At 38.7% G+C, this 25,249-nt stretch overlaps 1 protein-coding gene and 1 long non-coding RNA gene across 4 annotated transcripts in view; one reads left to right on the top strand and one right to left on the bottom strand.

The window, feature by feature from the left end:
- Window positions 1–12,364, bottom strand: part of GRB14 (growth factor receptor bound protein 14) — a 104,426-nt gene extending 92,062 nt beyond the window's left edge. The window contains exons 1-2 of one of the 3 annotated variants that reach the window (XM_036884269.2): window positions 12,032–12,364; window positions 10,617–10,749 (exon numbers count right to left, since the gene is read on the bottom strand). In XM_036884269.2, the coding sequence (XP_036740164.2) occupies window positions 10,617–10,749; window positions 12,032–12,222 (324 nt within the window). In that variant the 5' untranslated portion in view covers window positions 12,223–12,364. The remainder of the gene's footprint in view (window positions 1–10,616; window positions 10,750–12,031) is intronic. The other 2 variants (XM_036884267.2, XM_036884266.2) reach the window with 2 other exon arrangements.
- A 569-nt stretch (window positions 12,365–12,933) lies between these two features.
- On the top strand, window positions 12,934–20,319 carry LOC130684489 (uncharacterized). The gene is made up of 3 exons (XR_008998764.1): window positions 12,934–13,350; window positions 15,976–16,030; window positions 18,525–20,319. It is a non-coding gene; the product is annotated as an uncharacterized LOC130684489 (long non-coding RNA).
- Window positions 20,320–25,249: the final 4,930 nt, after the last annotated feature.

Raw genomic sequence — 25,249 nt, 5'->3', positions numbered from 1 at the left:
TAATTTTATCATATGTTCACCAGACCAACATACTAGAGAGGCTTTTGCATGACTTTCTTCCAATTTTTTAAAATAAAGTGCTTTTTGTCTTACAGTGTGCTTTATATATATCCTCATCAAAAGTTTAGGGCTATAAATTTAGTTTATTCAATTTAAGGAAAATGTCAACCATACAATTGGTAATGTCCTCACTTTCAAATCAATCAACCAAATCTGCCATATTCTGTCATATTCTAAAGTCCAACTTTACTTTTCAGTTCAAATACAGCTACCAATATGCATTTTGAGAGAAAAAAAATTATTGAAAAACACTAAAAATTAATTATGACTTATGTTTTATGCACGAAATAGCTGAAAGCAGTCAAAATAAAAATAATACAGAATTAAGAGTTCTGAAGAGTATGATGAAGTGCTAGGAAAGGCATGGAGTTCCTCTGAGTACACATTTCCACCTTGATTTCCAGCTTTTGCATGTAATTAAACAAACAACTATTAAAAAATAGAAATTGTTCCATAATTTGAAGTACTCATCATGACAAAAATTTCTCATTTTTAATGAAAGCAAATGAAGTATATAGACTTAAAAAAAAAAAGAGTCTAGCAGGGAGTATATTTTTTATTAAAAGAAAGTAGAAAATCTTATAAAGTATTTTATGATAAAATAGGATGGGGCTTGATTGGCACTGAATATATATTTCATGATTCGATTTGATAAAAGAGGTTTTAACCAAGGTGTTGAATAACACACACAAAATCTTAAAAAAAAAAAAATGTACAAATGATATCCCTGAGTTTTATCCCAATTATCTTAAAAAGCCGGGTAGTTGCAGAAAGGATTTCTGCTGCATTTAAAAGAATTAGAATTCCTGACTGCTGTGGAGCTACGCACACCATCCAAACTTTCAAGACTAAAGCCCTCCTCCTACCAGCTGTTAACAGCGTCGGCCACTAAGCCATCCTGACTCCTGGCTAAGTCCTCCCAACTGCACGTCCAACCAGGGAGGCTGCCATGTCCAAGGTCAAGCCCTTCCTGGGTGGCCCAGGCTCTCTGCCCTAATTCTGAGCAGTTCTGTAGAGCCAGCCCGGCTCCGGAGCTCCTGCGGACGGGCTGAAGCCTGGGTGGCGGCTGTGCTGAGCGCCAGCTTCTCCCTCTGTCCGTTCCCACAGGCACGGGTGCCAAGCGTTGCCCCCAGGAACCCTCCTGCAGGCAAATCTATGCTCCAAGGAGAGCCTCCCCCACAGCCTAACCTCGCATCAAGTATCTGTAGACACATTTTTCTTTCAGCTGCTGATGTGACAGAGGACAGCAGAAGATACATTTAAACACATAACAAAAGTCACTTCAGCATTCAGTATTTCCCACGGACGTGCCGTATCGGCTTTGTTCTTAGGAAGCCCTCCCTCAAATGTCCTCAGACAAGAGGCAGGAGAGGGAAGAACTGAAGTCAATCAGTGAAAATTGGAAAACAAAAAATGAAAAGTGTCATTAACGCCGTCACAACATCATATATCTGAATTCTGAACATTTCAACACAAGCCAAAATCTTCATTTCTAACCATGTCGCCCCTTAGCAAAATACATTTAAATCATAAAGAGATAGGAACCCCTTCTGATTTGTGGTGCTTTGATCAGTCAGTAAAGGCAGTCGCCCCAGTGCATGATGCCCTGGAGGTTTCTGTGCCCCAGGTGAGAAGGTTACTGGGAACCCAGGTGGGTTTCTCAGGGATACAGACGAAGTACATATGGACAATGAGGGTCTGGAAATGGATGCTCTTAAACCTATGAGTTTGCATATCCCTCGGAAAGTCTTGCATGTCCAAGGGGTATATGTCTCCCATTTCTATCTACATCAGAAGTGCTGCCCTAAATCATTCACCAGTGACATTAACAGTTAATTATTAAAACATTTGCTAACATTTACCCCTTGCTCTGAGAGACTTATATTATAAATCCAGTTGATATTTTCATTTAATTTTTTCTAAATTTGTGCATTTTTGTTAACACACAGGAAGCTGATAGTATAGGTGCACCGAACACTTTTCACTTAGAATTCCATTAAGAATAATGTATAAAATAGGAAATATATCCATTAATTTCATTACATATAATCAAAATTGCCAATGCATGTAATGAAAGCAAAAGATATATATACTGCTAAAATCCCACTGGTCCAGGATCCTAGCATATAATTTTATTTTTGCCATAAGAAATCTGTTAATAGAATTAGAAATTTTTTTTATTCAACAAAGAGGAGAAAGATGACTGATCATGATTCGAATGAATATCTCAAAATACAATTAGTTAGAATTAATAACCTTTACTCTCATAATCCACTTATTCATTCTTTTAATGTGAGAACCCAAGAACGATGAACCCATGATATTCTACTTGGAGGGAAAACAACAAATAATTAGGCCAAATTCATCAATGAGACAGTTCAGATTGTGGTAAGTAAATCCAAGGGAACACACTGGGAAATGTGATGGGGTAGGAATAAATAAACAGGCATAGAGGATACTTTAGGTAGACTAGTCAAAAAAGGCCTCCTTGGTGAAATGATCTTATGCTAAAACCCAAAGGAAGAATAAAGAGGGGTCAGCTATGTGAAGAACCACGAGAAGAGATTCCAGGCAGAGAAAACAGTCAACCCAAAGGCCTTGAAGTAGAAAAAAGTGTGCCACGTTCACAAAAAGGTAGGCCTGCCCATCCACTGGGCTGGACTAGAATGAGCAAAAAAGTAGAATGCACATGAGAATTAGTGGAAATGCACATTCAGAAAGTAGAATGCACATTAAGGAACAGACAGAAGCCAAACCATGTGGAATACTACAGGCCAAGGTAAAAATCTGAATTTTATTCTAAGCTACCAAGATATTTTCAACCAGGGAGTGACATGATGTAATCTACATTTCTAAAAGTTCACTTCTAACAAGTCTAAGGAGAATGGACCAATGGGCTAACAGGGAAGCAAGGGGGGCCATTTATGAGGCTCCTGTGCCGGGTGAAGACAGTGGCTTAAATGGGAATGGTAGCAATGGAGAGAGAGAAAAGTTTATGGATTCAAGTACATTATAATGAAAGATGTAGCAATACTGGAGGAAAGACCAGAAGGAGGTCTCCCTGGTTTTTGGCTTGAGCAACTAAATGTGTGACTTGAGGGTTGAGCAAGAGGAGAAGGACTTAGAGGTTATAAGGCAAGTGCATATTGGACCATGACAATCTGAAATGTTCACATCTAATCTCATATCCTTACTTCTAAGTTAAAGTGCAACTTCCCCATCTAACCCAGTCCCTTCCAGACAGCTCTCTTTCTAATATTTGGCCCTTGACTTTGACGCACGTTTTCTAGTTTAACTAACCCCTCATCATTTCCATAAAGGTGACTCCTGGGTTCCTTCTCCATGGCATCCAAATGTGCTCCTTATCAAAGGAGGTATAATGACCCTGTGGGAAATCTGAGCAAAGGCTGAGAGGGAACTTCTGGGGCCAGTGAAACCAGAGAAGCCTCCTAAGACTGCTGGATCTACCACATGGAGTCATTAGTACTCCAAGAACCATCAGCATCACCTGCTCTATGAACAGAATAGAACTGTAGCACTCTCAGGCCCAGAAAGCGTGGATGCAACAGGTTTATACCACATCACCCATCAGTAGCAGGACATTATTAAAAATCAGGTTTGCAGATTCCAGTCCAATAACTTTCAGCACATCATATTGACTCACCCCTTTCCATAGAAACACTATTCAAAGCACGGTGCACAAGATGTGGCAAATGTACCATTCTTAGGAGCTATTACGCATTAAAAAATTTCACTGACTGACCTCACAACCTAACCACTAAATGCACCATTACATCTACGGGAAAATGTATATGGATAAACAGCCCTTTGGAATAAATAGGAGCATTTGTAAACTGGTTAAGAACATGAATCCTCCTATTTGTGTTTATTTTCTCCATAGCTTTGAAAAATATCAAATGAGTGGAACCAAAGGGAAGGACAGAAAGTAAAGGATGCTCTCCCTGTATCAGCTCTCCCATTTCTTTACTACATTGATGTTGAAAGCTCCCTTCTGCTCCTTTGTCTTGGCAAAGATTAGTGGCCATTTCCTAGCTGCTCCATCAAGCGCTCCCGTACCTAGACTGCCAAAAGGGCAATGGCCAGGGCTGCTTATGCCAACTCATGCCAACTCAAATACACAACAGTGTGTACTTATACAGTGGAATTACCGCTATCCCATATATGCTGCCATGTTTTCCAGCAACATCTCTAAGACTGCAGAAAGTTTTCTACTATTAAGATCCACATTTACACTGAAACATGAATAACTCCAATTTTCCTTCTCTTGATAGAACATAATACATGCCCCTAGGAAAAAACAAACCAGAAGCTGAGCTTTCAAACAAGCAAAAAGCAAAATCCGTGTTGCAGATAAAGGCTGGACTGCAGAAGTACCCTGCAAGTTAGCCACACATTAGAGGCAACCTTCAAGCTGAAAATAAAACCTTGACAAGCGGAAGATCTGCAAGGGGATTTAAGTTTTAAAATAGGAAGAGACAGCTGTCTTCTGTTACAAGGGAAGGTAACTAGCATGAAGTAGGGAGCATCCTGAGTTGGTAGCTCCTGTCATCAGAGTCGAAGGAACCAAAGAGGATGGCCATCACTGCAGGGTGGCATTAACCAGCACCACTACCAAGTAAATATGCTCCACGTGAATCAAGTGAATTGAGGCCAAGGAACTGGACACTGTGGACTGTCAAGCTTAAGTCAGCCAAGCTCATCAGGGGATCACCATCTATCATACATATGTAAGAATTTGGTTTTTTTCCATTGTATTTTGTCTGAGCTCTTCTTTTTACCCTGGGGCACGCATCCTGTTTCTCCCCACCTCCACTGGCCACACCTGCTGGTCCCGCCTTCCTGCTCACAGAATGTGACGAGTGAGCAGGGGCTCAGGTTCCCGTGTCCCCGTGGCCACAGTTGACCAAGGAAGCACAGGACATCCTGGGCTAACAGCTCTCTCCAGACAGCTTCTAAGTCACTTACCAAGTGCTGAGCCACTAACAGGAGGAAATATTTGTCCCAGTGGAGTGGCCCTTTGAGGCCACATGCACCAATATGCAATCAAGACAAGCAAGAGTGCAGAGAAATGTCAAAGAAGCGGATTTGGAAGGTGTGGTTGCTGTGCTTGTGGGAGGACGGAAGAGAGAGAATGGAGAAAGTGGCTGCTTTGATTTTTGCTGACTTCCTAATTCCCAATTCCAATCACTCATGCGATCCGTGGACTTTTGGCCTTCAGATACTATAACAACCTTTCAGGCTACTTCATGTGAGGCTGTGTGTCCTCCAAACAATCAATACCTGGATAAAATACCAACTAAAGTCCATTTGTAACAGGCCTACCTGTTCTCAGTTACATGAAACTGTCCACAACTTTGAAGGATCAGATTGGTCTGAATACGGCAGAGATTAATAGTACCCCTTTTTTGTACATACGTCAAAGAGAAAAAAAAGGAAGAAGTCACATTCCTATGCCCTTCATTAACATATTATTGGCAAGAGACCCAAGTCTCTATATTTTTAACAAGCATCCCTACTTGAGGAATGCTTGAGTCTGAGGAAGATGGCCCAGTGACTACACTTTGAGCCGCACTGCTCTAAAGCCTGTTTCAATACTGCTACAAAGATCTGTGCACTTTCAAATTCCTCCCAAGAAAAATGATATTCATCAAGTGCCAACATTCAAAAGGAGCACACTGCTGTTGAAAAGACACATTTGTGTGAAACCCTAATAGGAGCAAGTATTGTTTCTATTATTCTTCCTGCATAAATATGACATTTGTGTTTCATTTCACATTAAATGGGATTTGATAAAATGGCCTGGAGCAAGTGGCGGGGGGATGGGGGGGTGCTAAATACAGCTTATGATGCTGCTTCTATCTGAAAATAACTTAAAATTTCCACAGAGCTATCTTAAAGAACCATGAAACAGAACCAGTTTGCAACTGGAGAATTTCATGTATCATTCCAAATGAGAAAATTTAATTATGGATGGTTTTAAGTGATACCAAGGAATTACTGTTATTTTTTTGTATGGAATAATGGCATTTTGGATATGTAAGAAAGTGTGTTTTTCAGAGATGCATAAAAAACCAGGTAGGAATGCAGTAATAGGACGTCCAGGACTGACTTTACAATACTTCAACAGAGTCAATAAAAATGTCAATGAGGAAAACAGATGAAATAAATAAGGCAAAATCTTGATAATTGCTGAATCTGGAACATGGGAATATGGGGGCATAATTTATTTCTTTTTACCTCTGTATATACTGGAGAAATGAGTAAAAGCAAATTTGGTTAATGTAGCGACCACGTAAGATTCCCACCGGACCCACAGACAGATTCAGCACTATACAAACTGGAATCATTACTGACATCACAAAGGAATGACATCAGAGGCTCTTTAATCTGGTGACAGAGATGAGCTTCTCCTTTGATAGTCCCTGACATGTGAGAAGAAAACGAAATCAAAGGCAAAGCATATGGAACAGTAATTTCTGAATTATTTGGATGATATTTTCTATTTTTCTGAGATACACAAGAAGGCTTAATTCAATACAGAATAGATCAGAAACAGTGAGGTAAGGGGCAAAGCACACTCAGACGTGATATTCCTTCACATCCCCCTCTATCTAAAGTGTAGACGGAGGGGCAAATCATTTCTGCTTTTTGTATGTCTCAAAAAAAATCTTAAAATGTGGATGCAGACCTACTTCCTGTGACTGTGGACTATACGTTACACACAAAAGCTGGTCATTAACGGTACTCAAAAATCTTATTTGGTGATATACCCATTACTTGATAGGTTTTTCATATATTAATTGTAGAGAAAAGATGGAGAAGAAAGCTAGGCGGAAAAAAGCAAAAAAGGCAAAGGGACAGTTATACTTGAGGAAGGAAAAAAAAGAGGAATACAGATCCTTAGGGGAGTATTAATAAACGGCATTGTCCTGCTGGCTCTTGCATCACAGGCTGAATTATAACTAACGACAATCAGAGAACTTTATTACTTGTGTTACTCTTACGGTTCTCGATGTCTTGGAAATCTTGCCTTCCTAAAAACAGACTGTCCTAAAGCCTCAAGAAATCCAGATTTCAGGTCCTGACTATGCCGTTATCAGCCACAGAGCATTTCGTAGCCTCAATTTACACATATGTAAAAGCAGAGCATTCAACTACATGATCTCCAAGATCTCTCCCAGCTCAAAAATTCCATGACACATGGTATTTTATAGGTGTCTTTTTACCTTTAAAATCTTTAGATGCTTTATTTTGAATTTGTTATACTGTATAGTCCTGGGAAGCAATTAACCAGAGCTTCTACAGAAGCTGATTCCAAGCACAAAAATCACCTGGGGGTAGACAAACTCAAGAGAAGAACTGATTCTTCTGCAAGGACTGAAGATCTCTTTCCCTTTCTTCAAATAATAAGTGCTAAGGAATCATTTCCTGGTAAATTTCAGTAAGAAATAGAAAAAAAGCAAAGGAGATATCTAAAATCACAAGTCACTTTTAATATAAAATTTTAATTTTAAGTAAAACTCTTACGAATCATGTGTACAATGGAAGTTGAAATCTGCTTTATTGGTAAACACACACAAAAAAAATATGCCTAGGAAATATATCTGGCCAGTATTATAAAAAAAAAAAGGGGAGAGGCTTTCAAAGAATCCATACTCTATCTCATCCTAGCTCTTACTTTACAATAAAAATACTGAAAGCCTAGATAGAGTATTGTACACTTTGAGACATTTTATTTGCAAAAAGAGATAAAGCATATCCTATTTGTGGCTTCAATGCACTTTTCCACTCATGCATTATGTAGGCATCTTAAATTGTGAAAAAAAAAAAATTTATGGCCTGTAAAATGATTTTTGACTGTGGTTTTGAAAAGCCACATTCAATTTAACATTTCTAGTCTGGATTCTTTCAAACTTTCTGGTCATTTATTTGTAAGTAAGAAGCGCAATTCTTCACTCTATGGGGAGACAAGAATGGCTAAAATGATTGGAACGGCTAACCAAAACAAATGAAAAGCGAGAATATAAAGAAAAGAGACATTGGGGCTCCTGTGATGTTTCAACCATAAATAATAATCAGCAGAAACCTACCATATACAGTTATTTACATCAGCTCAACTGAAGGTCAGAAATAACTGGGCCAGAAATACCATCTCATAAAGGAGTGAATTGTGTCACAAAGATACTGAGTTTGGGAAATTACTGACACAGGGTCCTCTGTTCCCAAAACTCACTCATTCCAAAGAACTGAGCATACTCAAAGGAATAAAAACAAAGGATGAGTTCCAAACACACTCTTCCTGTTCCCCAACTTTGGGACATCCTTCTCTTCATAGAGACCCCAACCCTTGGAGCCAAGGAAGAGACCAGCAGGAAGGGCCCTTTGCCAGGAGTCGGGCCACAACACTCTGCGCCTGAAACAGCGCAGCGGTCTGCGGGTGCACTGCTTTCTGAGAAGGTCACTGTGGAAACAGGACAGAGGCCAGAGCAGGAAACCCGCAGGAGTCAGTCATCACACAGCACCCTTTTCCCATTTTACCAATTTGCCAAACCTAATCTAAAGAAATGTTATCATTCCCCATGATAAGCCGTCTTACTCTAGGATGCTGACTATCCGTCCTATCCGTCCTTAGGACACACCCTGATGTGACAGGACACACCCAGCCACTCCCTTTCTCTTTCTCTCCTTCTATTAACATAAGCACAAAACACTTATTCTCTTTATCAAAACAAACACCGCCCTGTGGACACATCTCCTAGACCCAGATATTCACACACACACACACACAAACACACACACACACCGTGTTCATTGATGAAATTAAAGAAAAAGTAAACCCACACCTCTCTCCCTCTACTCCCCTTCCTCTGTTCAGTCCTAACCACTAATCCCAGCCCAGAACAAGGCCCACCTGGTAAAACCCTCCTTGGGTGGCATTTTTGCTTAGCTCAAGGCCTCAGAGCCTAGGATGGTGCAACGAATATAGCAGGCCCTCCATAAATAGAGAAATCATGTATTAAATTCTCCAGATGACTATTACTTCATTATCAAAACATTTCCTTCTCCCATTCTGGATCACAGGAACAATCCAAGATCAATTTTTTTCCACCACCAGGACACACAAGCAAATCTATCATCCACACTTCCATCTCATATCCTAATCCCAAATCCAAGCTCTTCAAAAGCCCAGACATTTCCGCAGGGCAATTTTCGTGGGCTCTGACTTTAAACCTCACCCTGATAATAAAGCTCTCGGGAGAGTCTCCTCCTTGTTCATCTCCCACCTACAGTTACAGTCCCGCCCACTTAAGGACTTGCCTCCCCCATCAAAGACTCTAATTCAGAACATACCTCTGCTCCAGGAACACTACTCCCACTTTCTCCAGTCCTTATCCAAAAGGCACATGCACCAATTAAATTTCAACACATCCCAAGCCAAAAAAAAAAAAAAAAGGTGTATATGCCTTGCTGGACTGGATTTCCATCACAACACAACTTTCAATGTAATGCTTCCCTAATGTCTCTATAATTGCTGCATGTTATCAAGAATTCATCCATTTCCTAGGGTATGTCCTTTATTCCTAAAACTATAAACCCACATTACCCTGAACCCACCACAGGTTGTAAAAGTTGAGAAAAAAGGAAAGGGAATAACAGATGAGAGGAAATGATCAACTGTCTTCTCTCTGTTCATTGTCCCTCCCCTCACTACAAGCAGTTGTTTAAATTTATTGCTTCTCTCCTTGCAAGAATGAGGTACACATTGCCTAATGAAGCCTATCTTTGTTTTGCTGATTCAAAATTGGGAGGAAACTATTAAGAAAAGATGGGATTATCCTAAAATACACTGACTTTTTTTCTCCTCACAAAATGTATAATCATTGATGGATCTCCTCATAGTTACTTGGTTCTTGGAACCTAATTTGCTTGGCAGTCCGGAACTGGAAACGTGAAAAGAAAGGAAAGCATAAAAATAAAGTCCATCTTCTGATCACCACTTACACAGGAACTGCGTCCTGTAGCCAGCAGTCTCCAAATACAGGAATTCCCTGATGATGAAGAGATGTTGAGTCCTAAACTCCAATTACCTTTTGCCGCAGATTCACTGTATCACTTTAATAAATGAGGCTGGCTTAGGTTGGAAATTTCAGAGAATAAAGGTGTTACAGGATCCAGCCAATCCCCTTCTCACCTCAATACCACTGCACCCCCAATTTCTAACCTAAGATTGATAATCTATTATCACATATAACTCTCCCAACTATTCTGAATAATAATAGTTCCCAGATACTGTACTTTACATATATGCTTTCATTTAATGGGTCCCATAAGACTGATAGCTAGGTTTTAACATTCCTATTATACAGCTGTGAAAACCAAGGCCCCAAAGGAAATAATGTCAAAGAAATGTCAGTCAACAGTTATTAAAATAGGCCATGCTAATTCTTTGTTAAGATTAAGTTACTGAATATCTTAAAGACTACATGGATTTAGAACTCTAAGATTTTTTAATCATAAAATGTTTAAATGCATACCTGCTTTTTCCTTGAATTTGCTTTGGGAAAAAGGCCTGCTGATAACACAGATGTAAACGGAGAACAGCATAGCTCAGGAAAAGGGTTTGGAATAGATGGCATTTCCAGAACATCAAGATCTTTCTCTTTTCTCCTACACCAAGAGAACACAGGATGTAATTTACATAAAACAGAATGTAAAATGTAATTGCTGTCAGGATTAAAAAGGGAAGGCCAAGATGTAGCATGCTGTGACAACACTAATACTATATATAAAGTATGCAGCAAAGTTCTATGATGTACTTTCTGTGGGTAAAATAAAATGTTGATATAAATCAATCTTTTATAGTATTCTTTTCTGGGTTTTTTTTTTTTTGTTTGGTTGGTTGGTTTTTGCCTTTAAAAAAGTAATCACCAGGCACGGAAACGCCCTTTCTAGCACTTCTGATAATTTTCCTGAAGTTGAAATAGAGACTATCTAATTATTGATGCAAACATCATTTGGAGGAGTTAGACATTGTTCTGCATCCATTAAACTGATAAAAGTCTATAAACATTTAGGGAATTCATCCCTATGCTATTTTACTAATCACTTTTGGAAGTTATGGTTTATTAATTATAGCTGTGGTTCATCTCACTTCAAATTTCATTCACAATGTTGCCCACACACAGTCTGTTGATTTTTCAAGTGCTTATAGATACTGAACTGCAAGGCAGTGTTGTTGAAGAGGTAAGTGAAGAGAACTGGCCGGTGTAAATGTACTCTAGTCCACCGCAGAATAATTTTAACTTCAATGAAGTTGAAGCACTTTGAAAAATCTGAAGGAAAAAAAAAGTACCATTTAAGTCTATGAATATAGATTTGTGTATTGTTGCAACCTTTCTCTTTGCTGAAGTCTGTGCAAAATCATGAACTCTAAAGGCACTTAGTGCTGAATGCTATGGAGACTGAGAAACCTTTTAAAGCCTCTATTCTTTTCCTGCTGAGCTGCAAGACTGCTCAAATGTCATCCGTTCTTTGCTTCTGCCGGGTCGCTGGGACACTCTATGTGGGAGGTGAACTCACTTATGCTTTGGTTTTTTAAAAACATAAAATAGAAAGGGTTGTTACTATTATTATTACTTTAATGCAGGCCCCGAATAAAGAGGAAAGGGGGGTGATCAGCCTGGGGTTTGGCCTCCTAGTTCACACCGATGGGCGTGAGAGGCAGAGAGAGACCCGGAGCTCTCAATGAAACGGTGATGCTATTTATACGACGCTGGGAGATCGCAATGTCCTGCCGATGCGGCAGCAGCCGGCTCAAAGGGAATTGTCTTCGGAGACTTTCACAAACTTGGCCCGGCTCTGGGCACACGCTCCCCCCTAGGACCGCCTCCTCCCCCCCTCGCCGGCTGCCCGCCCAGGACACTCCCCCGCGCCCTCCGAGCCTGCCTACCTGTGTGCAGCACCGCCGCGGGTCGCGTCCGCCGGGGGCAGGAGCGCCCGCGCGTGCAGCCAGGGGGCCGGCGCCAGGTCGCGGGCGTCGCCCCTGCCCCGGGCCGCGCCGCACACCTGGGCGGCCAGCGGCGGGTCCCGGGCGGCCGCCCTGCCCGCGGCGCTCTGCCCATCCTGCAGGGAAGTGGCCATGGGCGCCCCGGGAGCGCCGGCGCCGGGGGGAGAAGGAGGGCGGGCGGCGGGGGCCGGGGGCCCGCTCGGCGGCCCGGGCGCGCGGCAGGTGCGGTGGCCTCGCTGCCGGCGCTCCGGGCCCGGGCGGCGGAGACGCGCGGCGGAGCAGGCGGCGAGGCGGCGGGGGAGGGGCGGGGGCGGGCGGGGAGGGAGGGGAGAGGGGAGGAGCGGCCGGCGGGCGGGCGGGCGCGGCGCGGAGGGGGCGGGGAGGGCGCCGGGGCCTCGGCTGCGGGCGCCCGAGGCCCTGCGGCCGCCTCCCCAGGTGGGCGCCCGGCGCGAGGCTGAGCCCGATGTCGGGGCTGCCCGCGCCGCCGGAGGCGGGTCCGCTGTGCGCTGCGCGGCCGCGCGGGGCGCCCGGCGGCGGGCGTCAGGGCAGCCTGGCCTCCGCACCCTTCCATTCACCCTAAGCTGCGGATCCCCTGAGCTGCGGCCGGGCCGCCATGACAGGCCCACCGAGCCGGGAGGCCGGGGGCCCGGGGCCCTGGCGCCAGGTGTGCCCCGGACTCGGCCCGCGCGCCGCGTCTTCCTCCGGTTCCTCAGCCAGCGCCGGCGCGGGAGAGGGAAAGGGTGGGTGGGCGAGCAGGGCGTGCAGGGCGTGCAAGGCACTCCTGAGATCCCCGAGGATTCCTGGGCGTGAGTGAACCCGAAGGGGTCTTGAGAATTAGGAAAAACTATTAATTTTATCTTAGTAACATCAGCTCTCACTCCCCGCTCTGCCTTGTCCTATTCCACCCCTACAATAGCCTCCTAAATTAGGTATTTATCCCATTTTACAGGTAAGGAAATTGGCGCTTAAAGCCGTAGAGTACTTTCTGCAACATAGGGACACAAGTGATTGGTGCAGTTACGCTTCCAACCCTGAAGATTCCCTCAAAAGCCCAGACTCCTTGAAACCATGCAACAGTCCCCTCTTAGCCGTTTTGCTTTCGACGAGTTAAGTGACCCATAGCCAACCAAGGTCTGGAAGCGGACGTCCCCCCTCTGGGCATCCGTGTAAGGGCAGAAGTAGCCTAGCACGGTGCCTCCAGCCGTTCACCTGCCTTCATCTCATCAGGAGGCATTTTATCATCTCGCATCATCACGAGAAGGGTGAGTACGTAACAGTAAGATATTTTTGCGAGAGAGCCAGACCACATTCACATAACTTCTACTGCACTGATCCTTATAATTGTTCTGTATTGTTACTGTTCTTAATCTCTTATTGTGCATAATTTAGAAATTAAACTTTATCATATGTATATGTAGAAATTATATATATATCTTTAAATATATTAAATGTTTTTACATATTTTATAATATATAAAACGTATTACTTATATATATATATAAAACATTACATATATTTATATATATATAAACATTATATCTATATAGGGTTCAGTACTATCCAGAAGCTTCAGGCATCCGCTGGGGGTCTTGGCCTGTATCCTCCATAGATAAGGGGGCACTGCTGTCATTCCATTATTCTAAGCTTCTGAGAAGCAGCAACTCTACTCGGAAATCCTAGGTGATAGATACTCTGTTTCTACTCTCCCCCTGCATGTCCCCATCCCAGTGCACTGCTGAGGATTTCCAAATGTTTTACACGCTCCATGTTCTTTGACCAAATTAGGTAACATCTATCCCTGGCATCTGTTTCAGCAGGTTTTCTTAACCTCCACAACCTCTGCCCGGGGAAAGGCAAACACTGCCTCCTGAAGAAACCAGCGAAGCCCCCTCCCACATATCCATGCTCACCCCCCACCCTGCAAACATGAAAACACCATGGCACCATCCTGTGCTGACGTCTGGGTCAGACAGTGAGCAAACCTGGAGACTCCATGAGTGTAGGAAATCTGAAGTCAAAGAGCTCGCAGAATGCATGTACTTCACTTTCCTGGTGTCAAAATTCAGGCCCAATAAAATCAGAACTGGCCTGGGCCACACTGTGGGCATAGTGTCCAGGACCCTTCATACAGTGCAGTGCCCAAGCCAGGACGAAAAGGTAGTTAGTTCTCTTGAGGGGTAAAATTAGTAATACTAATCGTGGTGATAGCTAGCAGGTACTGAGGTGCGATGGCCTCACCGCCAGGCAAAACCCTCACTCACACCCAGTTCCCTGAATTATGGTCTGGATTCTTTGTGCTGGTATTGAGAGTTTAATGTAAAAGCACACAGATACACTGAGGTCATTCCATCTCAGTAACAGGTATGTATCTGCCGATGACTTGAACTAAAGACATAAAGAAATAAACTTCATCATCATCATCATCATGTTCCTCAACAACATCGTCCTATTTTCAACCAAAACTCTTGCAGGCAGCCATTTCTCCTCTCTGAAATTGGTGTAGTTTGAGCATTCTACCAGGAGGGTGAAGCAATGGCTCGGGTTTCTCTCTCTCTCTCTCTCTCTCTCTCTCTCTCTCTCTCTCTCTCTCTCTCTCTCTCTCTCTCTCTCACACACACACACACACACACACACACACACACACACACGAGCATGCTGGGATTTTTCTGTTAGAGAAAAAGGACAGGTGGAAAGTATATGTCTTTGGAATCACTGGACGTACTATTTCCTAACTGTATCCTGCTCCACTTTCCAGCATAAATGTTAACCTCAAGAAAGAGTGTTCACTGGTTGGAACAAGATCTCAATTGTATTCCCCTCTCCAGGCATTTTCTCATTTAGTGAAAATCCAGGGAATAATCATTTGCAGGCATTATGCTCTTCCTCTAACCCCCATGGGTAAAAATTATAATACCGGCAGTCGGCAGGGGCAAAAACAGAAAGAACAAGTCTCCGAGTAATGGGAACCTAAATAATTTTGTCTTGTAGACTGGTGTTAAATATTGAATTTACTCCGAGATACTCTGAGGAGCAGTACCAAGAAATATTCGAATTAGCTCATTCACATTTTTTGAATCAAGCCAACAAAAGAACTAGATTTTGTATCCAAGAGGTTTAGAAAAAAATGATTCTAAATAAAGAACTACACAATGTAAAAGGTGCAGAATACTATCAGTCCTTGTACAGCCTCAGAGAATACAGAGGCTTTCTTTTTTATCAAAAGGGAAGATAAAAGGGGAGATTTTCCTTTCAATCACTGACAAAGATGTCTGAAACAATAAGGCAGGTATCTTGGTACCCAAGAGCGGTCCTCCTCTGGGTAGCGCTTGTCGCTTTTGACTTGAGCTTGTCTCCTGGCCCCTCACTCACTGTGAGCCTTTTTTGCCCCTTTCCACCTGCCTTTCCACCTCTCCCGGGAGACCCTAGCTTACCTACTCTTCAAGGAAAGCATGTCTTCCTTGCTCTACTCTCTCCCTTTCTCATCAAATCAATTATTGCAAGCCTTTGTATTGGGGAAGATAACATACATAAAAGTTTGCAAACAAAATTGCATGATCACAAGGCAGTTTTGCTTATCACAATGCAAACACTGATGATGCTAGGTCATGAAATTCATATTGTCAGTCCTCGAAAAGCACCTGCCTCCAACCCAGATTTTCATAGTAATCCACTCATGGTTTAACCGTAAGGATCCATCCCTAAGCACAGCGGGGTAGCTTGCCTGGTTCTGTGTATGTAAATGGAATCATACACTATGACCATTTTGTGCTTGGCTAGGTTCCCTTCAACATATTTTTTTACGATATTCTTCCATGCTTGTACAAGGAGCTGTAGTTCTTTAATTCTTTTATTGTATGTAAATACAATAATTCATTTATCCATTCTAGTACTGATGAACATCACGGCTATTTCCAGCTTTGGACCATTATTAATAACACCGCAGTGAGTATTTTGTACACTTCTCTTGGTTCACACGTGCATGCATTTCTGGATGGTGTATATGCAGGAGGAGCACTGTGAGGTCATGGAAGGCATACGTTCAGCTTTTGTAGAGACTGCCAGTTTCTTCAATTTATTGCACCAATTTCACCACCAACAATGCATAAGTTTCCCCAGTTCTTAGTATCCTTGACACTTCAGAGATTATTAGAACTTTCACAACAGACATTCTGGTGTGTATACAGCAGTATCTCATGGTGGAATTTGACTTTTCTGATAACTAATGAAGATGAGCACATTTTCATGTCCTCATTTAATTTACCATTTGGAGAACCTCTTCTGGTAAATGCCAGTTCAAGTCTGCTGCCCTTTTTTATAACAGGTTGTCTATCTTTTTCTTATTCTTTTATAGGAGATCTTATATTACAGTTACCAGCTCTTTGTTAGTTATGTTTTGTAAGTATATTCTCCCATTGTTTGTCTTACATCTTAGACCTCTCAATGGCATCTTTTGATAAACAGAAGTTCTCATGTATGGTGTAGTCAAATTTATCTTTTTATGATTATATTTCCATGTCCTGCTTAGAAATTGTCCCTATATACTCAAGAAATATATTGTTTTGCCTTTAACATTTAAATCTGTGATCCACTCAAAGCTGATTTTTTTTCCTTACTGTGTGAAGGCATGGAGATTGTTTTATTTTTTTCCCATATAAATAGGTAATTTTCACAGCCTCATTCACTGAAAGAATTATCACTTCCTCACTATTTTGCAGTATTTCTTTGTCATAATTCAATTGTTTATCTATCCGCAGGTCTTCTCTGGCTTCTCTCTTCTATTCCATTAGTTTACTTATCCATATTTATGTCAATATCATATTGCCTTAATTACTATGATTTATTAAAAGTCTTAATATTCATTACTGCAAGGTATTTCATTTTGTTCTTCAATTCATTAATTTTAGAATTAACTTCACATATTCTACAAAGGCTTGCTGGAATTTTGACTCAATTGAATTAAATCTATAAATCAGCTCAGAGAAAAATAGTATTTTTTAGAAATAACATACTTAATCCATGAAATTTCTGTATCTTTCCATTTGATTATATCTTTAATTTGTTGCAGTAATGGTTTTCTGCATAAATGCCTTGCACACATATTATTAGATGTGTTCTTTGATATTTGATATCTTTACACTTTTTTTGATACCTTATTTTAAATTTGATTTTTATCATTTGTTGTGATGACAAAAATATCTGATTTCTCTGTGTTGATCTCTTCAACCATATAATTATTTTCAACAAATTAATTCTAATATTTTAACTGAAGACATTTTTAGTTTTTCTATATACATGACCATATTATCTATGAAAAATGACAGTTTTATTTGTGTCTTTCTAATTTATCTTTTACACCTTTTCTTAGCCTTACTACACTGCTTAGGAATTTGAGTACAATGTCAAATATGAGTGATGAGAGTACAAAATCTAGTCATATTCCTGATCTCAGAGGAACAGATATTAAATATACTATTATCATATCTTTGTCATATATATCCTTTATCAGATAAAGGAGGAAAGCTACCTCATATTCCTTGTTTTCTAAAAATTGTTATTGCCAATTGATATTCAATAGTATTAAATAGCTTTTCTACTACTGAGTTGATCACACGGTTTTCCTCCTTCATTCTATTAATGAATTACGTTGACTTTTTTAAATGGCAAACTAAACTTACATTCACAGACTAACCCCTGCCATTCTTATACGTTTTTGATAAGCTTGCTAATGTTTTGTATATAACTTTTGCATCTATTTAATGAATGAGATTGGCCCATAATTTTCCTTGCTCATAATATTCTTATGAGGTGTCAGTATAGGATTTTGACGGCCTCATTAGAGGTGGGGAGTGTTCCCTTTTTTCTTTCCTTAAAAAGTATATATAACATTACTGTTATTTGTTCCTTAATAGTTGGTATGGTGTACTTGTAAAGCTATCTGGCTCTGTGGTTTTCTTAATGGGAAAGTTTTTAAGAAATGAGTCAATAGGACTCTTCTGAATTCTTATTTTTCCCAGTCTCGATTTTGACAAATAGCATGTCTAGGAATTTATCTCTTTCATCTAAATTTTCAAATGTGTTAGCAGAAAATTATATTTTCCTCTTAACTTTTTAATACTTGAAGATTTATTATATTGCTCTATTCCTTAGTCCTAACATTGGATATCTGTTCCTTCTTATTTTTATCTGGTTATATTCACCAGAACTTATCAATTTTAAAGTGTTTTAGGAGTGACCTTACTGTCTGTGTGCTCGTGTTTATTTTTAATCTTATTTTTCCTATTTCCCTCCTTCTACTTTCTTTGGTTTTATTTCCTGTTCTTTTTTTCCTCCCTGAGTTTTTGACTAATTGATATTTGACCCTAAGTTTATAGCTCACTGATATTTAGTGTTTCATATTTTCTGATATTCACATTTAAAGACGTATTTTTCCTTTCAGGTATGGTCTTAGCTGTACGCCCGAAGTTCAATAAATTGTATTTTCATTTGTATCCCATTCAAAATATTTTAAATTTACCAATGTGATAGAGATTTTTCTGTCTTTTTGTTTTATTATTTTTCAAATATATAGGTTAATTACCTTGTCACAGAATGTACTCTGTAGGATTTCAGTGCTTTGAAATTTGTTGAAACTTCCTTTATGGCCTAGCATATGGTCAAATATTTATAATGGTATGTGTGCACTTGGAAAGAAGGTGTTTTATGCAGGTTTTATTGTTAAGTCAACTAGGTCAAATATGTCAACCATGTTTAGATTTTCTATATTCATACTAATTTTTTGTTTGTTCTATCATTTTCTGAGAGATGTATGAAAATCTCCCACTGTAATTATGGATTTTTCTAATTATTTTTGCTCTATATATTCTCTTTTGCTTTATATGTTGTAAGGATGAATTTTTACAGGTTAACTTTAGTATGTTATTTTATAAATTAGTAGGTCTTCTTGGTAAATTGAAGCATTTAACATTTGACGTGTCCTCCTTTATCTCTAGTAACTCTTCTGCTTTCAGGTCTTTGTCTGATATCAATACAGTTTGGCTCATGCTTTATGGTACATCTTTTTTCTGTCCTGTCAGTGTCAATATTGCTTTACCTCCATGTTTTAGAGGTGTCTTTTGTAAGTGACATATGATTAAGCATTTTGCTCATTGGTTTTTATCCAATCAGATGACCATAGCTTATAATTGATGCATTTAAACCTTTGGGGTTAAACCTCTGTCCTATTAGTGCTATCTTTTTGTCTAATCATTTCTGTATTCCTTTTCCCCTTCTTTCTTACTTTTTTTGGATTATTTTGTATTACTCCATATTTCCCCTCTGTTTATCCATTGTCCCATCGGACCCACTTTCCATCCTTCTCCACCTTGCTGTGGGCCCCGGGAAGGTCAACTTTATGGGCGATATCAGAGTGTTTCTTGCCCTCTAACTTCTGGTTGGTTTTGTTCAGTGGAAGTTAACCATCAGGAGATGAAACAGTAAGAAGAACATGACATTAGGATAGTTAATTTCTTTCCCCTCTCTAAGAGGTTGCATGGTTCCTCGCCTGAAGTGCAATCTACTGCGTGTGCAGGTCTGGCCTGACCCTCTTTATATAACCCTGTGGGAATTTCAGGCCTGGAGAACTGCACAGGTGCTCTGCCAGTAATATTGTTATGAGTGACAACCTGTCCTTTGTCTCTGACCCAGGAGTCTTGTGTCTTCTGCCAGCATCCTTGAAACCACAGCAAGATAATTTGTCAGCTTGTAAACCAAGTAAAATCTCAGACAAATCACAGTTCTTGGCACAGTGGAGTTCAGCACCATCTCCTTTTGTTGTAATTATTTTACTTGCTCACATCTTTATAAAGAACTCCTCTATTAAACTCTCTTGAAAGTACCCAGCTTGAGTGTGCCATCTGTTTCCTGCTTTATTAACTTGGAAGTAATGCACATTTTTACTATCCTTTTAGTGATTATATCAGAAATTACAACATATATCCTTGACTCACCAAATATATTTAATTTTACCATCTTTCTAGACATGCAAGGATCTTAGAACATTTTATCTCCATTTAACTTCCTCTTCACTTCTATTCTGCTGTTTTGTATATGAATCTCTGTCTGTGTTCATGTATATTATATCTCCATAAGGTATCATTAATATTGTTTCACACAGTAATACTCTTTTGTTTTACTCACATATTTACTTTCTTTATTGGTCTTCATTCTTTCTGAAGCCATCAAACTTTACAATTAAATTTCTTCTACTGATAAGTCTGCTGGTGATTATCTGTTTTGTTTCTTGGAAAAATGTCTTTTTCTGTATATAGCAACTATACTGAGATGTAGGTCCCTTATCATACTTTTTATCACTTAGAATTTACAATTCAATGGCTTTAATATATATACAGATTTGTACAAAACAATCAACTTTAGAACATTTTCATCATCCCAAAAGAAACCCACATCCATTAGCAGTCATTTTCCATTTTACCTCAAACTATGCAGCCCTAGGCAACCACTCATCAACTTTCTCTCTCCATAGATTTGCTTCTGCTAGATATTTCATATAAAAAGACTCACATAACATGTGGGTTTTTTTTATCACTGGCTTTATTCACTTAGGACAAGTTTTCAAGATTCATATGTATTGTAGCATGTGTCAGTACTTCATTCTTTTTTTGTTGAGGAATAATGTTCTATTCATTCAAAATATATATACATTTTCTTTATCCACTCATGAGTTGATAGACATTTGGATTTTTTTCTACTTTTTGGCTATTGTGAATAGTGCCACAATGAACATTTGTGTACAAATTTTTATGTGGACATATTTTCATTTCTCCTTTGAACTGCACTGTCATATGGTAGTAACTATTTTTAATCATTTGAAGAGCTACCAGAATATTGTCTAAAATATTTGCACCACTTTACTTTCATACCAGCAATGTATGAGGGTTCCAGTTGCTCCACATTCTGACTAACACTCCTTATTATCTGTCTTTGAGTATAGCCATTCCAGTGGGTGCAAAGTGGTATTTCATTGTGGTTTTGATTTGCATTTCCCGCATGGCTAATGATGTTGAACAACTTTTCATGTGTCTATTGGCCATTTGTAAATCTTTGAGATACGTCTGTTCAGAACTTTTCTCCATTTCTTAAAAGGTCATTTGTCTTTTTATTATTGATTTGTAAAAGGTCTTTACATATTCTAGAATCAAGTCTGTTATAAGATTCATGTTCTGTGAATACTTTCTCCTATTTTGTGGGTTGCCTTTTCATTTTTTGATATCTTTGAATCACATGGTTTTTAATTTTGACAAACTCCAATTTATATTTTTCTTTTGATACATATGCTTTTGATGTCATATCTAAGAAGACCAGGGTCACCAAGATATAATCCTATACTTTTATCTAAAAGTTTTAGAGTTTTAGTCCTTACATTTAAGTCTATGATACATTTTTCTATATGATGTGAGACTAGCTTTATTCTATGTGTATATACAGTTGTTCCAGCATCATTTATTGAAAAGACTTTTTTTTTTTCAATTGTCTTCGCTTCCTTGTTCAAAAATCAGTTGACTATATATATGAGTTTTTATTTCTGGGCTTTCAATTTTATTCCACTGGTCTCTTTTTCTTGTGCTAGTGGTACAATATTTTTATTATTGTATATTTGTAGTAAGTTCTGAATTGTGAATTGTGACTTTGCTCTTCTTTTTAAGATTGTTCTTTTTAAAGATTTTTATAGCTATTCTGGAGCACTTGAATTTCCTCTTGAATTTTAAAAATTGGCTTGTCAGTTTTTATAAAGGAGTACCACTGAGATGTTGACAAGGATTGCATTGAATATGTGGTTCAATTTGGGGAGTATTATGGTCTTAAAAATAGTAAGTCTTCCAGTCCATGAACATGGAATATCTTTCCATTCACTTAGATCTTCTTTATCTCCTATCAAAAATGTTCTGTATTTTTAGATTATAAATGTTGTACTACTTTGCTTAAACTTATTACTAAGTACTCTATCTTTGTGATGCTAACATAAGTGAAATTGTTTTCTTAATTTCATTTTGAATTGTTCATTCCTAGTTTATATAAATAAAATTGATTTTTCTATATTGATCTTATATCCTGCAACCTTGCTGAACTCACTTTTTAATTCTAATAGTTTTTTGCCACTGGCAAGAACCTCCAATACAATGTTGAATAGTAATGAGAACAGATATTCTTGTCTTGTTCTTATCTTAAAGTGGGAATATTCAATCTTTCAGTTTTAAGTATGATGTTAGCTGTGGGGTTTCATAAATGCCTTTTCTTTCTGCTTATCATATTTGGAGGATGTTTTGTTGGCTATAGAATTCTTGGTTGGTACTACTCTCTTTCAACACTTTGAATATATCCTTCCATTATTCTGGTTTAATTGTTTATACTGACAAATCAACTCTAACTAATTGTCATTTATTTCAAAAGTAATTTGATTCCTATCCAACCCCCTGTCTCTTAAGGTAGTCACTTTTCTTGGTTTTCAGCAATTTTATTATGATGTACATACATGGGGATTTGTTTTTATATATTCTTCTTCCAGTTTGTAAGTACTCTTGCATCTGTGACATAATTTATCCACTTATTCTAGGTTGTCCAATTTGTGGCATAAAATTCCTCATAGTTGTCTCTTATAATCCTTTGTATTTTATGGTATCACTTGTAATTTCTCTCTCATTTCTGATTTAATTTATTTGAACCCTCTCTCTTTTTTTTTTTTTTTCTTGGTAAGTCTAGCTAAAGGTTGTCAATTTTATGTACTTCAAAGAACTAGTTCTTAGTTTCACTGATCTTTTTTATCTTTTAGGTCTCTCTCTCATTTATTTCCACTCTGATCTTTACTCTTTCTTTTTACTAACTTTGGGCTTCATTTTTTTTCTTTTTTCTAGATCCTTTAGGTGTAAAGTTGATTATTTGAGGTGTCTCTTGTTTCTTGAGATAAGTCTATATTACTTTGAACTTCTTGGAACTACTTTTGTTGCATCCCATAGATTTTGATATGTCACATTTCTGTATTCATCTGTCTGTAAATATTTTTTTAATCTTTCCTTTGATTTCTTCTGTGATCCAGTAGTTGTTCAGGAACATGTTCTTTAATCTCCACATATTTTTAGGCTTTCCAGTTTTCTTCTAATTGCTTTATAGTTTCATGTTATTGGTTCAAAAGGCACTTGTAAGATTTCAGTCTTCTTGAATTTAATGAGACTTGTTTTGTGGCCTAACATGCTCTATCCTGGAGAATGTTCCATGTGTACTTGAGAAGAATGTGAACTCTGCTGCCTTTGGATGGAATGTACTGTATATATCTATTAAGTCTATCTGTCCTAATGTATTGTTTGAGGCCAATTTTCCTTATTACTTTTATCTGGATAATCTATCCATAGATGTAAGAAAGGTGTTAAAAAATCCTCTATTATTAGTATATTGCTGTCAATTTCTCCCTTTAGGTCTGTTAATATTAGCTTTATATATTTTAGTGCTCCTATGTTGGGTGCATATATATTTATAAATGTTATTAATATCTTCTTGCTGGATTGACCCATTTATCATTATGTAGTACCCCCTTTGTCTTTTATTACAATCTTAGTTTTAAAGTCTGTTTTCTCTGATATGAATATAGCTATACCAGCTTTCTTTTCATTTCCAATATGCATGTAATTTTTTTCCTTATCCCTTGACTTTTGGTCTGTGCACATCCTTACTTGAAATGAGTCTCTTGTAGGCAGTATATAGATACATCTTCTTTTTTAAATCTATTCAGCCAGTCTGTGTCTTTTGATTGGAGAATTTAGTCCATTTACATTTAAAGTAATTATTCATTGGCATGTACTTATTGCCACTTTGTTAATTGTTTTCTGGCTATTTTTCTAGTTATTCTCTGCTCCTTTTTTTCATTTCTTTCTCTCTTCCCTTGTGTTTTAATGACTTTCTTTAATGTTTTATTTAGATTCTCTCTCATTTTCTTCTGTGTGTTTACTGTAAGTTTTTGCTTTGTGGTTGCCATGAAGCATGCTCTGTATATAATAGTCCGTTTTAAATTGATAGTAATTCAAACTTGGACACATTGCAAAACTGTACATTTTTACTTCCCTGACCACATTTTTTGTTTTTAATATCACTTTCTGCATCTTCTTATTTTAGCTAATTATTGTAGTTTTATTTAATTTTACCAGTTTTGTCTGTTAACCTTTTTAATGGCTTTATAAGTGATTGATCTACTACCTTTACCATATATTTACCTTTTGCAGTGAGATGTTTACTTTTTTTTGTTTTTTATTACCAATTAGTGCCATTTCTTTACAGCTTAAAGAAATCCCTTTAGTATTTCTTGCATGACCAGTTTATTAGTGATAAACTCCTTTAGATTTTGCTTGTCTGGAAAACTCTATTTCTTTCAAATCTGAATGATAACCTTGCTGGGTAGAGTATTCTTGGTTGGAAATCTTTTTCTTTCAGTACTTTGAATATATCATGCTACTCCCTTCTGACTTGAAAAGTTTCTGTTGAGGAATCTGCTGTTGGCCTTCTGGGGTTTCCCTCATGTGTAACTTTTTTCTTTCTCCTTCAGTTTTTAAGATTCTGTCTTTGTCTTTAACTTTTGACACTTTAATTATACTGTGTCTTGGTGTGGTTCAATTTGGGTTCACTTTTTTTGGAACGCCCTGGTTTTCCTGCACCAAGCTATCAGTTTCCTTCCCTAGATTAGGAAAGCTTTCACCCATTATTTCCTTAAATAAGTTTGCTGCCCTTTTCTCTTCTCTTTCTGGGTTCTCTATAATGCAAATGTTATTCCACTTGATCTTGTCTTGGAGGTATTTTAAGTTATCTTCATTTTTTTTAGTTATTTTTTCTTTTTGTTGCATCGTTTAGGTGAGTTCCATTGCTTTGTCTCCCAGCACTGACTGACCCATTCTTCTACTTCATCCAGCCTAGTGTATTTTTCAGGTCAGTTATTATATTCTTTAGTTCTATGATTTCTGTTTGGTACCTTCTCATGTTTCCTATCCATTTGTTCCAATTCTCACTGTTCATCCCTTCTTCTCCTGAGTTCAGTGAGCATCTTTATGACCATGACTTTAAATTCTTTTTCGGATAGATTATTTATCTCCATACCATTAAGGCCTTTTTCTGAGATTTTTATCT

Source organism: Manis pentadactyla, chromosome 8 (assembly GCF_030020395.1).
Source record: "Manis pentadactyla isolate mManPen7 chromosome 8, mManPen7.hap1, whole genome shotgun sequence".
NCBI classification, from domain to species: domain Eukaryota; kingdom Metazoa; phylum Chordata; class Mammalia; order Pholidota; family Manidae; genus Manis; species Manis pentadactyla.
The sequence above is the reverse complement of the archived record's forward strand: the minus strand, read 5'-3'. Positions and strand labels throughout refer to the sequence as shown.